Source organism: Phascolarctos cinereus, unplaced genomic scaffold (genome assembly GCF_003287225.1).
Source record: "Phascolarctos cinereus isolate Bilbo 61053 unplaced genomic scaffold, phaCin_HiC Scaffold_8;HRSCAF=390, whole genome shotgun sequence".
Classification (NCBI taxonomy): Eukaryota; Metazoa; Chordata; class Mammalia; order Diprotodontia; family Phascolarctidae; genus Phascolarctos; species Phascolarctos cinereus.
The window spans coordinates 63,885,843-63,899,780 of NW_027556291.1; the positions used below are offsets into that span (position 1 = coordinate 63,885,843).

The window sequence follows — 13,938 nt, forward strand, 5'->3', positions numbered from 1 at the left end:
GAGATCACTAAGTCAATAAGGGAAAGGACATAAAGCTGAGTGTGGCTCTATAGGCCTTAAAATCCAAGTATCTCTCTCAATGTGGAGAACAGGAAAAAGCTATGACTTGCCACAGGTGTGCACTATTTATCTCTCTGCCACAGCCAAGAAAGTGCTATCTCTGGTCAAGATGAGGGCTGCCCTCCCTTCTCGAGGACTGTCTTTCCGCACTCTGGAGTATCAGGGACAATGAAGCATTTCTTTTTTTAAAATGGGAGAAGGGCTTTGATGTAGGGAGAAAAAAAAAACAAGGAAAAAAGGTATCTGAAGTGGGGAAATTTAAACTCTATCATAAAGATTGAGCAGTCAATCCATGTTACCCAGAGGAGGATGAGAAGAAAGATGAGCAGAGGAACTAAAAAAAAAAAAAGGTCTTAAGGAACAAATGCCTTTTCTCCAAGAAATGAAAGGAAAAAAAAAAAACCTCTGTCCCCAGGTACCACCAGGTGAGCCATCATTCAGCAAGGGTTTGAGGGAGAAAAGTTAGGCTACTATATTTTTATCCTAATGAGAACAAGATAGAGATTCATTGTCTTCCTAGGGCACGTTTCCAAGACAGAAGAGTGAAATTCCCAAGACTTCTCCAAATGATGGCTTCTACCCACTTATTGGTAATTCACACAGGTACAAACAATACTGGCAGAAGGAAGCTTGTTGGAACCATTGCCAAAGATTATATCTCCAGCACAAAACCAAAGGGGCCCAAGTGGTGTTTTCAGCACTGGTGTGCCCTGACAGCAAAAGACACAGAAGGTAAAAACTAATTTGGGAAGTAAACATCTGGTGTCTGAGAATCTGGATTTCTGGATCACGGCTTAAAATATAGGAATGGTAGTGTCCTGATCAGGGTTGGCAAATACCTAATAAAAGATCCAAAGCTGATGAGAATGTCTATGCCTGATGTTTTACAAATGTTATGGAAAGGGCATTGAACTAAAAAGAATGGGGGAGGAAGAAAACTGCTTATGATATATCCACCAAATTAGATTCCATTGGGAGTCACTACAGGGAAGGAAGCAGAATTATTCACAGAACAAACCAGTTCACAGGAAGCAAAATCCAAGAAAGGAGCCCATTAGTAAAACTCATGGCTTCAAATTTGTTGTTGTTCAGTCGGTCAGTCATATCTGACCCTTTGTGACCCCATGGATCATAGCACACCTGGCCCGCCTATCCTCCACTATCTTGAAGTCTGTCCAAGATCATGTTCGTTGCTTCCATGATGCTGTCTATCCATCTCATCCTTTGTCATCCCCTTTTCCTTTTGCCTTCAATCTTTCCCAACATCAGGGTCTTTTCCAGTGAGTCTTGTCTTCTCATTATGGGGCCAAAGTATTTAAGCTTCAACTTCAATATTTGACCTTCCAGTGAATAGCCTGAATTAATTTCTTTAAATATTGACTGATTAGATCTCCTTTCTGTCTAAGGGACTCTCATAAGTCTTCAGCACCACAATTCAAAAACGTCAATTCTGCGGCACTCAGCTTTCCTGAGCTTTCCTGTGAGAGTCCAACTCTCACAGCCATATATATATTGCTACTGGAAAAACCATAGCTTTGACTATGCAAATACTCTTTGGCAAGGTGATGTTGCTGTGTTTTATTATGCTATCCAGATTTGTCATAGCTTTCCTTCCAAGGAAAAGCATCTTTTAATTTCATATCTGTAGTTGCTGTATGCAATGATCTTTATTAGTTCAATAGTTTTCTTAATTTCAATTTTATTAATTTTTCCTTTGGTTTTCAATATTTCTAATTTGGTGTTTAGTTGAGGATTTTTAATTTGTTCTTTTTCTAGTTTTTTTAGTTGTATGCCCAATTCATTAATCTCCTCTTTTTTTATTTTGTTTATGTAAGCATTTAGAGATATAAAACTTCCCCTAAGAACTGCTTTCCTTGCATCCCATAGGTTTTGGTATGTTGTCTCATTATTGTCATTCTCTTGAATGAAATTATTGATGGTTTCTATAATTTGTTGTTTGACCCAATCATTTTTTAGGATTAGATTATTTAGTTTCCAATTATTTTTTAGTCTATCTTTCCATGGCCCTTTATTACATATAATTTTTATTGCATCATGATCTGAAAAGGATGCATTTAATATTTCTGCCTTTCTGCATTGGATTGTGAGGTTTTTATGCCCTAGTACATGGTCAATTTTTGTGTATGTGCCATGTACTGTGAGAAAAAAGTATATTCCTTTCTATCCCCATTCAGTTTTCTCCAGAGGTCTATCATACCTAACTTTTCTAATGTTCTATTCACCTCCTTAACTTCTTTCTTGTTTATTTTGTGGTTAGACTTATCTAGTGCGAGAGGGGAGGTTCAGGTCCCCACTAGTATAGTTTTGCTGTCTATTTCTTCCTGTAACTCCCTGACTTCTCCTGTAAGAATTTGGATGCTATACCATTTGGTGCATATATGTTTAGTAATGATATTACTTCATTGTCTATGGTGCCTTTTAGCAGGATGTAGTTTCCTTCCTTATCTCTTTTGATTAGATCTATTTTTGCTTTTGCTTTGTCTGAGATCAGGATTGCTACCCCTGCTTTTTTTACTTCAGCTGACGCATAATATATTCTGCTCCAGCCTTTTACCTTTACCCTGTATGTGTCACTCTTTTTCAAATGTGTTTCCTGTAAACAACATATTGTAGGATTATGGTTTTTAATCCATTCTGCAGTCCGTTTCCGTTTTATGGGAGAGTTCATCCCATTCACATTCACAGTTATGATTACTATCTGTGTCTTTTTCTCCATCCTTTTCCCCCTATTTATGCTTTTCTTTCTCCTTTTTCCTTTCCCCCTTCACTAGTGTTTTGCTTTTGACCACGCCTCCTTCAGTCCCTTCCCCTTTTATTATCCCTTTCCCTTTTCTTCCCCTTTAGTCTTACTGCTTTCCCTCCCTTCTTTCCCCCCTCCCTTTTCTTTCCCCTCCTTTTCTTTCCCTTTTCCCTCCTACTGCCTATAGGGCAAGTTAGATTTCTATACCTAACTGATTATATTATGCCCTTCTTGAGCCAAATCTGATGAGAGTAAGGTTCAAACAATGCTCCCCCCTTCTTTCCCTCTGCTGTAATAGGATTTTGTGTCTTTTCCTGTAATGTAATTTACCCTTGTCTGCCTCCTCCTTTCTCAGTACATTTTCTAAGATCAGATTGATCCACTTATTTGGATCCATTTAACCCACTTGATTAGATTTTTTTTTATCATTACATCAAAGTCAACTAATATCCACCCTCTTTATGTATACTCCTTTAACAAGGTGTAATAACAATACAGTTCTCAAGGGTTGCAAGTCTCATATTCCCTTGTAGGGGTTTAAACAGCCCCCCCCATTAACAACATATTGTATCCTTCTGTCCCATTTACCTTTTTAAGTCCTTCTTGAGTCCTGTACTTGAAGATCAAATTTTTTGTTGAGCTCTGGTCTTTTTATCAGGAAAGTTTGGAAGTCTCCTATTTCGTTGAATATCCACCTCCTCCCTTGAAAAATGATGCTCATTTTTGCTGGGTAATTGATCCTTGGCTGCATTCCAAGCTCCTTTGCCTTAGGAATATCATGTTCCATGCCCTGCGGTCTTTTAATGTAGAAGCTGCAAGGTCCTGTGTAATCCTGACTGTGGTTCCATGATATTTAAATTCTTTCTTTCTGGCTGCTTGCAGCACCTTCTCTTTCATCTGGTAATTTTGGAATTTTGCTATTATATTTCTTGGCGTTGTCAATTTGGGATCTCTTTCAGGTGGTGATCGTGGATTCTTTCTATGGTTATTTTCCCTTCTGGTTCTAGGACTTCTGGGCAGTTTTCCTTTATGATTTCCTGAAAGATACTGTCCAGGCTCTTTTTTTCATCATGATTTTCAGGTAGTCCAATAATTTTTAAATTGTCTCTCCTGAGTCGATTTTCCAGGTCGGTTGTTTTACTGATGAGGTATTTTACATTTTCATCTATTTTTTCATTTTTTTGTTTCTGTTTGACTGATTCTTGCTCTCTCATAGAGACATTAGTTTCCATTTGTCCAATTCTAGTTTTTAACAGATTGTTTTCTTCTGTTAGTTTTTGTACTTCCTTCTTCAACTGGCCAATTGTGTTTTTTAGGGACTTGTTTTTTTCAGTGTACTCTTCTGTTAGTTTTTGTCCTTCCTTCTTCAATTGGCCAATTGTGTTTTTTAGGGACTTGTTTTCTTCAGTGTATTTTTTTTCCAATGGCCAATTGTATTTTTGAGGGACTCTTTTACCTCTCTCTTTTGACTATTAAAATCCTTCTTGAGCTCTTCTAAGAAGGCTTTTTGGGCTTCAGACCAGTTCATATTCCCTTTTGTTGTTGCAGATGTGGGTTTGTTGACAATGTTGTCCTCTTCAGAATTTCTGTCTTGATCTTCACTCTTCTCATAATATGAATCTATGGTACGTTTCTTTTTACTCATGGTGTTTCTTTATTCCCTGGCCTTTAAAGAGATTGAGCTCTCCTGCTGGGGAGCAGAGGGTACTGACCCAAGCTTCTTGTGTTGGGAGCCTAGGTCTTGCTCACTGGCTTTGTGCTGGGGCCTCTTATGCTGGGAATTGGAGGCTGTAGGTTTCTGGCAGCTTACCTTGTTTGGGCTGGAATCAGCAAGGCTGGAACTTTCAGGCAATTCTAGGTTGCCTGCTTTTCCTTTCCTTTAGCTTTCTTCAGCTCCTTTTAGATGGGTGCTGCAGGATGTTTATCTGCCTGGGGCCCCTGCAGTGTTGTCTCCTCTTTCTGCTAATGCACTGGGAGATTCCTTTGTGGTGGATGCCAGGCTCCTGGTGGTTTTTCTGAGCTGGTTTCCACCGGTTCCCCCCACCCTCACTGAGGCACTCGGAGGTCCAGGTGTTGGTGTTTGCCTGCTCTACCACCTGGGCTTCAGGATTTCTTCACAATTGGAGGCTTCAGGGCTCCTACAGCTCACCTGGTGTTGGGTTGGAATCATGAAGGTCAGGGCTTTAGGAAGCCTTTAGGTTGTTTTCTTCACCTCCTTTCAGATGAATGCTGCAGGGTACTTATCCGCCTGGGGCCCCTTGTTTTTGCTGAGGCACTGGGAGACCCGTTTGCTGGGCTACACTGCACTGCTGCTCCTTGTCTTTCTTCTAGTTCAGGTGTTCCAGGGTTTGTTTGTTTTTTTTTCTGGGGTGATATTTTCTGGGTTTTCAGAGGTTGATAGGGGAGAGTGAGAGCGACTACCTTTTCACTCCCGCCATCTTGGCTCCCGGAAGTGGAAGTCTGTATGCAGTGATCTTTGAGTTCAAGAATATAAAATCTGACACTGCTTCCATTTCTTCTCCCTCTTATTTGTCAGGAAGTGATGGGACCAGTTGCCAAGATCTTTAAGTTTTTGATGTTAAGCTTCAAACCAGCTTTTACACTTCCTTCTTTCATCCTCAAGAGGCTTCTTAATTCCTCTTTACTTTCTGCCATCAGAGTGGTATCATCTGCATATCTGAGAGTGTTGATATTTCTCCTGGCAATCTTAATTCCGGCTTTTGAGTCAGCCAGCATTTCGCGTGATGTACTCTGCATATAAGTTAAATAAATAAGGTGACAATATGCAGCCTCATCATACTTCTTCTCCAGTCTTAAGCCAATCGGTTGTTCCATGTTTGCTTCTAACTGTTGCTTCATGAGCCACATGCAGGTTCCTCAGGGGACAGGTAAGATGATCTGGTACTCCCATCTCTTGGAGAATTTGCCACATTTTGTTGTGATCCACACAGTCAGAAAGCTTTAGTGTAGTCAGTGAAGCAGACATAGATTTTTTTTCTGGAAGTCCCTTGCTTTTTTCATAATCCAGTGAATGTTAGCAATTTGGTCTCTAGTTCCTCTGCCTCTTTGACAACCAGACTGTTCTGGTAATTCTCGGTTCAAATATTGCTGAAGCCTAGTTTGCAAATTCTTAAGCATAACCTTGGTGGCATGTGAAATGAGTGCAATTGTTCAGTAATTTAAACATTCATTGGCATTGCCCTTCTTTAGGATTGGAATATAAACTTATCTTTTCCAATCCAGTGGCCACTGTCAAGTTTGCCAAATTTGTTGACATATTGAGTTCAGCCCTTTAACAGCATCGCCTTTTAGGATTTTAAATAGCTCAGCTGGTATTCTGTCACTTCCACTAGCCTTATTATTAGCAGTGCTTCCTAAGGCCCACTTGACTTCATTCTCCAGGATGTCTGGCTCTAGATCAGTAACCACACCATTGTGTTTATTGGTGATGTTAAGATCTTTCTAGTATGATTCTTTTGTGTATTCTTGCCATGTTTTTCTTTTTCTTAAATTTTTTTTTAATTTTTAGGCAATTGGGGTTAAGTGACTTACCCAGGGTCACATAGCTATTAAGTGTCAAGTGTTTGGTCTGAGGCCGGATTTGAACTCAGGTCCTCCTGACTTCAGGGCCAGTACTCTGTCCATTGTGCCACCTAGCTGCCCCTGCCACCTTTTTCTTAATCTCTATTGCTTCTGTTAAATCCCTACCATTTTTTTCTTTTATCAGGCCCAGTTTTGCATGAAATTTTGATATCTCTTGAAGAGATCTCTTATCTTTCCAATTCTATTGTTTTCTTCTATTTCTTTGCATTGCTCATTTAAGAAGACCTCCTTATCTCTCCTTGCAAATGTCTATGCCCAAATGTCCCAAGTTTAGGTAACAAGTAAGAGGAATTAGAGACCCTTATTCAAGGAGGCGAAGTTGACTTTATAGTTTTCACTCAGAATTGGTGGGAGGAAATCCATACCTGGAATATGACTCTTGATGAATGTCATTTTTTTTCCCTCCCCCCAAAGAAACAAGACAGGTCAAAGGGGTTGGATGGGATAGCACTGTATATTAAGAAGGGATGCTCATGTGAGGAAATTGATTCACCTGAGGGAGGAAGCATGGTGGGGAGTGTTTGGGTGAAGGTCAGTGGAGGGAGAAACAGAAGTGATTTCATCATTGTAGAATACTCTAGCTTAACTAGTCTGGAAAAGGAAGTAGATAGGGCCACTATTGTGGCACAGAGTCATTTATGTGATAGTGACGGGGGACTTCATTTATCCAGACAATTGCTGCGACTCTCAACCACGAGCAGAACAGTGAGCAGTTTCTTCACTTACGTTAAGGATAATTTCTTCTTCCTAAAGGTTGAGGAACCAATGAGGGGGAAATTCTATCCTGTACTTAACAGGAAGGATTTGGTTACTGCATTGGGAACTTTGGGGTGAGGGTGGGGGAGAGGAAGTGACCACATAATTAGAGTTGGTAATAGAGAAGAAGAGCAAAGCCAGCAGAACCTGACCTTCCCCCTAATCTTGTGGACAGCAGATTTCAAAGGGCTCAGGAAAGGATCCTATGGATTCCAGTTCTACAAGGAAGTCCATGCAGGATGGCAAACTCACAAGAATGAATTTCTAAAAAAAAAAAGAAGGCAAACAATTGTGTAGAGGAGGAAAATGGGGAGTTGTCTGAAGAGATAGCAGCACACAGGGAACTCAACAAACAACTTAGATGTGAAATGATGTGTAGAGATGGCAGGAAGGACAGGTAGCAGAAGACAAGTAGAAAAGCATGGGCATGGCGGTACTCTGAGAAAAGTACCCAGAGTTCCAAGGGCAGTTTTCAGGCTGGTGAAGAAAGTTAAGGTCAAGAAAATGACTTACATTTAAAAACTGTGCGAATGGGAGAATGATGATATTGACAGAGAAAGCAGAGTTACTTTATTTTTATTTTGGTCCCATTTTTTTCTTCCAAGGAGACCAACCTTTGGAATAGACAGGAGGGAACAAAGATAGATCCCAGGGAATCGCTAGCTGCAATATACTTCTTGTGAGGTCGTTAGGAGATAGTAGGTGACCATCTGGCTGTCTCTGATGAATTCAAATCTCACCAGGCCCAGACAAATGACATCTTCAGGCACTGATGGAACTGGCCTAAGTGAAGGCTAAGCCCTGGTCAGGGGTGTTCGATTGTGTAAAAGGGATTGGAAAAGGGAAAGCATTGTCCTGATTTAGCAAAGAGGGCAGAGAACTTGTCCTGCCAAATTGGAGGATGGAATGCTGGGAAAAGAAGCTTTACCAATGCTCAACTTGTCTTCTGCAGAATGCCTTAAGTACACTTTACCTAGATTTTAGCAAGGTGTTTGATCAAGTCTCTTGTGCAATTCATATGGAAAAGGTAGAGAGAGGGAGGCTAGATATAATATGAGCAGCATTTAGAACTGGTTGAAAGTCTAGACTCGTGAAGCAGTCATTAATGGTTTTATGTCAGCTTCGAAGGAGGTCTCCAGTGGAGTGCCACAGGGTTCTGTGCTTTGTATTATGCTGTGTGACATTTTGATGAATGACTTGATAAAGGCACAGGTGATATGCGTAACATAATTGCTATATTGAAGTATCAGAAGGAGTGTTATGTGGAAGAAGGATCTGATTTGTCCTATTTGGCCAGAGAGGGCAGAACCAGGAAGAATGGGTAGAAGTTGCAAAGGGATCAATTGAGACTTGAGGTCAGGAAAACCATCCTAACTGTTGAGCTCTCCTGAGGTGCTATGGGCTACCTTTGGAGGTAGTGTTTTCTCTCCTGTTGAAGCAGGGCTGAATGAGCACTTAATGGACATGTTATAATGTGGATTTTTGTTTAAATACAGATCAAACTAGATGGCTGCTAAAGACCTCCCACCCAGCTCTAAAAATCTGTGATTCTTGGCTCTGAGTTGATATCCTGCCTCCTAGCGATTATTTCCATCTCTAAAATGGGAATGACAGTAATTATACCATCTACCTCACAGCCTTGTTCTAATCAAGCAGTAGGCATTTATTAGGCACCTACTGTGTGCCAGGCACTGTGCTAGGCACTAGAGATGCAAATGCAATGAATGAAACAACCTTTATTCTTAAGGAGTGTTGTAACTGGGGCAAAAGTAACTACAGCATATGTAAGTATGTGCAAAACAAATGTAAAGATAATAAAAACAAATAAATGCCAAGTAATTAAGCATGAGGTAGGGTGGGTGGGTGGGAGGGTGCTAGCATTTGGGGGAGATCAGGAAAGGCTTTGTCTTGAAGGTGATGCTTGAGCTGCATCTTCAAGGAAGAGACATGGAAAGGTGCCTCTGTGAGGCATAGATGAGGAGGGAGTACATTCCAGGCATCTGGGATGGCCAGTGCAAAGGAGAGGACAGGGGAGATTGAGAGTCATGTGTGAGGAGAGGAGAGAAGGCCAGTTGGGCTGGGAGTGAGAATGAAATCCAGTTGATCTGGAAGGATCGGTGGGAGCCAGGTTGTGAAGATCTATAAAAGAGAAACAGAGTTTAAATTTTATCCTAGAGACAATAGGGAGCCAGTCAGGTTGATTAAGTAGAGGAGCCTGCACTTAAGGAAAATCACTTTGGTGGCAGTGTGGAGGACAGATGGGACCGGGGAGAGATTTAAGGCAGCCAGACTAATTAGGAGGCCAGGTTAGAGGAGGCTGGATTGAGGAGAGGCCAGGTGAGAGGCGGTGAGGGCCCTGAGTGATGGAGATGTGTCTGTGTGAGGAGAGAGGAGTCAGATACCAGACATGGCAAGATTTCGCTGATGATTGTGACGAGTTATGTGAGTCAGGCGTCCGCGCCAATGATGTTATAATCCTGGGAGACTGCGAGGATGGTGGTGTCTTTGATGGAAAGAGGGAAGTTTGGAAGTGGGGAGGGGTGTTAATGACTTCTCTGTTGAGAGTGCTTGTAAACCTTTAAGGAGTGGAGATGTGGAGGCTGCTACTCTCCTGAGTGGGCCCCCAGGTCTCCGTTTTGGTCCACAGTGCTGCCACAGCGGTCCCTCTGTATCCATTTAGCTAAGCGATGATTCAAAGTAGCATCTTCCTTTCTAGACAGATTGGAAGCCAGAAGTCTGCCCTTGGTGCTTCAACCCAGATGCCAATGTGCTGCTTGGGCCAGCATGGACACCCTTCCAGGAAGATATTGGCATTCATTCCTCGAATAACGATTTGTATGGCTTTCTAGTGGGCATCTGGCAGCCAGCAGCTCCTAATTAAGAATGAGTTATTAATACTAATTACTTATAATAATTTATTGTTTAATATAATTTATTGATAATAATCATTCTTAATAACCAGGAAACCTCAGGCCAGTCACAAAACGCCTCAGAAGCTCAGTTTCTTCACCTGCAAAATGGAGCTAATAATGCTTGCATTAGCTACCTCCCAAGGATTGTGTGATCAGATGAGGTCAGGGATGGAAGGTGATGGATAAATGAATGATTGAAGTATTGATTAATTGCCTAGGATGTGTCAAATACAGTGGATACAAGGAGGAAAGTGGGACAGCCCCTGCCCTCCAGGTTCCCACTCTAATGTGAGACATGACACATGAAGAAGGTTTGAGCAGAGCAAACCAGATGGAAAAGTCCCATGGTCTCTGTGGTGCAACCACAAAGCCAACAGTCAGTCCTCTCCTTGCATGGCATTTCTTCTGAGGTTGAACCATTTGCTCATGGCAAGGCCTTTGGGGGCCAGAAAGTTTTTTAATGGGTCTTCAGTAGCTGTGGCTGCTAAGAAGGAAGGTTGTAGCACCAGCAGGGGCTGGTATCTGGTCTCATCAGGAGGGAGGTGGCTGTGGGGGTCTGCATTGGCAGTGGGCCTGGTGATCCAGGGGCTGATGCCACTTCCAGGGCTCTTTGGTTCACCTGCCCATAAATGGCAGTCAGTCACCAGTCAGCCATTGGTGGTAGTGATGATGGTGGGCCCCTTCTCCACAGTGATTTCTCTCTTTGATAGTCTATGAATGTGAACCATTAGCAGTACCTGAGACAGGAAGACCTGAGTCCAAATCTTGCCTCAGGCTTTTACTGAGTGACCCTGGCCAAGTCACTTAACCTCTGTTTGCCTCACTTCCCTTATCTCTAAAATGGAAATGATAATAATAGTGCACCCCCCCCCATTGCTATGAGGAAAAAATGAGACAATATTGATAATTTGTAAACAATATTATTATTATTAGTTAAACAAATCTTCACTGAGTAGCTTTGGCGTGCAAGGCCTATATTTGATACTATGGCAGAGATGAAGATTAGTAAGACAGACATAGCCCTTCCCCTCAAGCAGCTTATAGGGGAAATGAGACAAATACAGAAGAAACCATAAAATGGGGGAGGGGGGCCTGAGGGCCAGGGAGAGGCAGAGATGTGGAGAGACGCCATGGTATGGTGGAAGGAGCCTCAGTGTTGGAATCTGTGGGCCTGGGTTCAAATCTTAGATTTACCATTTACTACCTTTCTGATCTTGGGCAAGTCCCTTCCCTTCACTGGGCCTCAGTTTCCTTCTTTGTAAAATGAGTTAGAATTGTTGGACTTTGAGGTCTGTTCCAGCTCTAGAGCTATGATCTTCTGTATGACCTTGGGCAAGTCCCTTCTCATTGGGCCTCAGTTTCCTTCTCTGTAAAATAAAGGGATTCATCCAGATGGCCACTGAGGTCCTTTTCTGTGCTCTTCATCTAGGATTCTGTGATCTCCTGGAGTTGCTAAAAAAGAAGGTGTCGAGACAGCTAGGTGGCACAGTGGATAGAGCACTGGCCCTGGATTCAGGAGGACCCGAGTTCAAATCTGACCTCAGACCAAACACTAGCTGTGTGACCCTGGGCAAGTCACTTAACCCCATTGCCTAGCCAAAAAAAAAAAAAAGGTGTCAGATGGAAGAGGGAAGGCCACAGAGGAGGAAACTGAGGCCTAGGAATGGGAAGTGACCTCCCTATGGGCCCTCGTGCAATAAATGGCAGAACCAATACCTGGTCTTTGTGCCCTGTGTCCCAGATCCAGTGCCCCCTCATATTGAAGAGGCACACAGTAGGGGCTCCGATTCTTGTTGTCTGATGGTGAGATCCTATGCCGCTGAGCCTGTGTCCTGGGTCTATGCCATCTTCCATCCTGCCTCGTGGGGCACCCCTGTCTAGAGGGATGGGCTTCCCACTGAGGAGACAGCTCACTCCTCATGCCTTTACACACTTCCTCCAGGTGACTGATGCTTTTGCAGGAGGTATCAATGGCATCCTTTCACATTGTTCCACATTCTACCCATCAGGGCCCTGTGGACTTAACCTTGAAGTACTGTGTTAGGAGGAAGACAGAATCCATCGACAAGAGATTCTGCTTTGACATTGAAACTAACGAAAGGTAAGCAGGCCCAGTGGGCCGGGCCCATTCTCCCAGCTTTGCTAGCTTTGAGACTGCCAGCTTGCCATGCGTGAGTTTTTCCCCCAAAGGTCTTTATTTTATGGACATCAGAGTCTGCCCCTAAACCTTGTCATCCACCCTCGGATTCGACTCTTAGTAGGAATCCCCCTTGGGCAACTTCCTACCTCCAATACTTCCCACAAAGCCTTCAGTCTGCCACATCCTCACCCTCTGTGTTGGGTGGCAAGTCTCCAGAACTATTTTTAGGAGCTGTTATTTCAACACTTCAACAACCTGTGATTTTATCAGGGTAGCGTCTCACTCCACCAACCCACATTGTGACTCCTCCATGATTTAATAGAAGTTATATGAATGCTGGCATGGTCAGAGTCATTGCCCTGGAGCTAGTATGGAGATGAGTCTCTCTGAATGTAGGCTGATCAGTCCTTCAGCAGCAAACAAAAGTGTGCCACTGGGCCTGTCCTAAGCCTTTCTGGCTTAGCAGGGTCTACCAGGGCTTGGCCTCTTCCCGATTTGCTTTTGAGAAGACATTATTTCCAAGCCACAGTAAGGCATCAGAGTACATTCATGGAGATTCAGGCTATTAATGCGATTAAATCCATTGGCCATCACATGTACATGGTTTCTAATCCATGTCTAGGCCAGAAGAATAGACTAACCAAGATTACTCTGTCCTGCCTTATGGCTCTGAACCATTTACTCTTGTCTGGGCTCCTAGATCGAGGGAATGGAAGGAACCTTAGAAGGCATCATGTCTAACCTTTTCATTTTACAGTTGAGGAAACTGAGGCAGACAAAGGTGAAGTGTCTTAACCAGGGTCTCATAGCTAATAAGTGTTGGGGGTGGGATTTGAACCCAAATATGGCCTAGATGATCTCTAAAGTCCTCTTCTAGCCCTAAAATTCTATGCTCTCAGTGTCCTTCCCACTCTGATATTTATGTTCTTATATCCTTTCCAACTCAGACTTTCTGTGGTTATTGTTCTCAGCTCCCTTCTAGCTCCAACCTTCTATTAGGCTATAGTTCTAATGAGCAGGCTCCTAATTCAAATTGATTATTAGTATGCATTATACAGGGAAGAATAACTCTGTTCTTTATTTATACTTTATATATAATACATGTATTATGTACTTACTTATACTTTATTGCACTATTATCTCAGGGTCATAGTATTTAGAGCCTCAAAAGACCCTTAGAGAAAAATCTAATTTAACACCCTCATTTTATAGGTGAGGAAACAGCCTCAAAGAGGCTGCCCCAGGTCACATAGTAGTAACTGAATGGCAGAGTTGATATTTGAACCCAGGCCTTCCAACTCCAAATCCATTGTTCTTTCTGCCACAGCTAGGTGGCGCTGCATTGGATAGAGTACTGGGCCTAGGATCAGGAAAACCTGCCTTTAAATCTGGCCTCAGGACCCTGGGCAAGTCCCTCAAGCTCTGTCTGCCTATTTGTATAATAACAACACTTCTCTCACGGGATTGTTATGAGGATTAGATAAAATAATAAGTGCTTTGCAATCCTTAAAGTGCCATATAAGTGTTAGCTATTCTTATTATTACAATCATTATCATTATTAATTATTACTTTAAAGCAGAGCTTCCCAAACTTATTTGGCCTTCTGCCCCCTTTAAAAAATTACTCAGTGACCCCCTGGAAATCTACTTTCTTTAACCCTTTAACAGTTTTTTTCTTTTTAATTTGCATCATGTCAAAAAAATAT

At 42.3% G+C, this 13,938-nt stretch overlaps 1 protein-coding gene across 1 annotated transcript in view; it reads left to right on the forward strand.

Moving 5' to 3' along the window:
- Positions 1-13,938, forward strand: part of OPHN1 (oligophrenin 1) — a 279,239-nt gene that overhangs the window by 180,088 nt on the left and 85,213 nt on the right. The window contains exon 10 of the mRNA XM_020967237.2: positions 12,102-12,193. Coding sequence (XP_020822896.1) covers positions 12,102-12,193 — 92 coding nt within the window. The remainder of the gene's footprint in view (positions 1-12,101; positions 12,194-13,938) is intronic.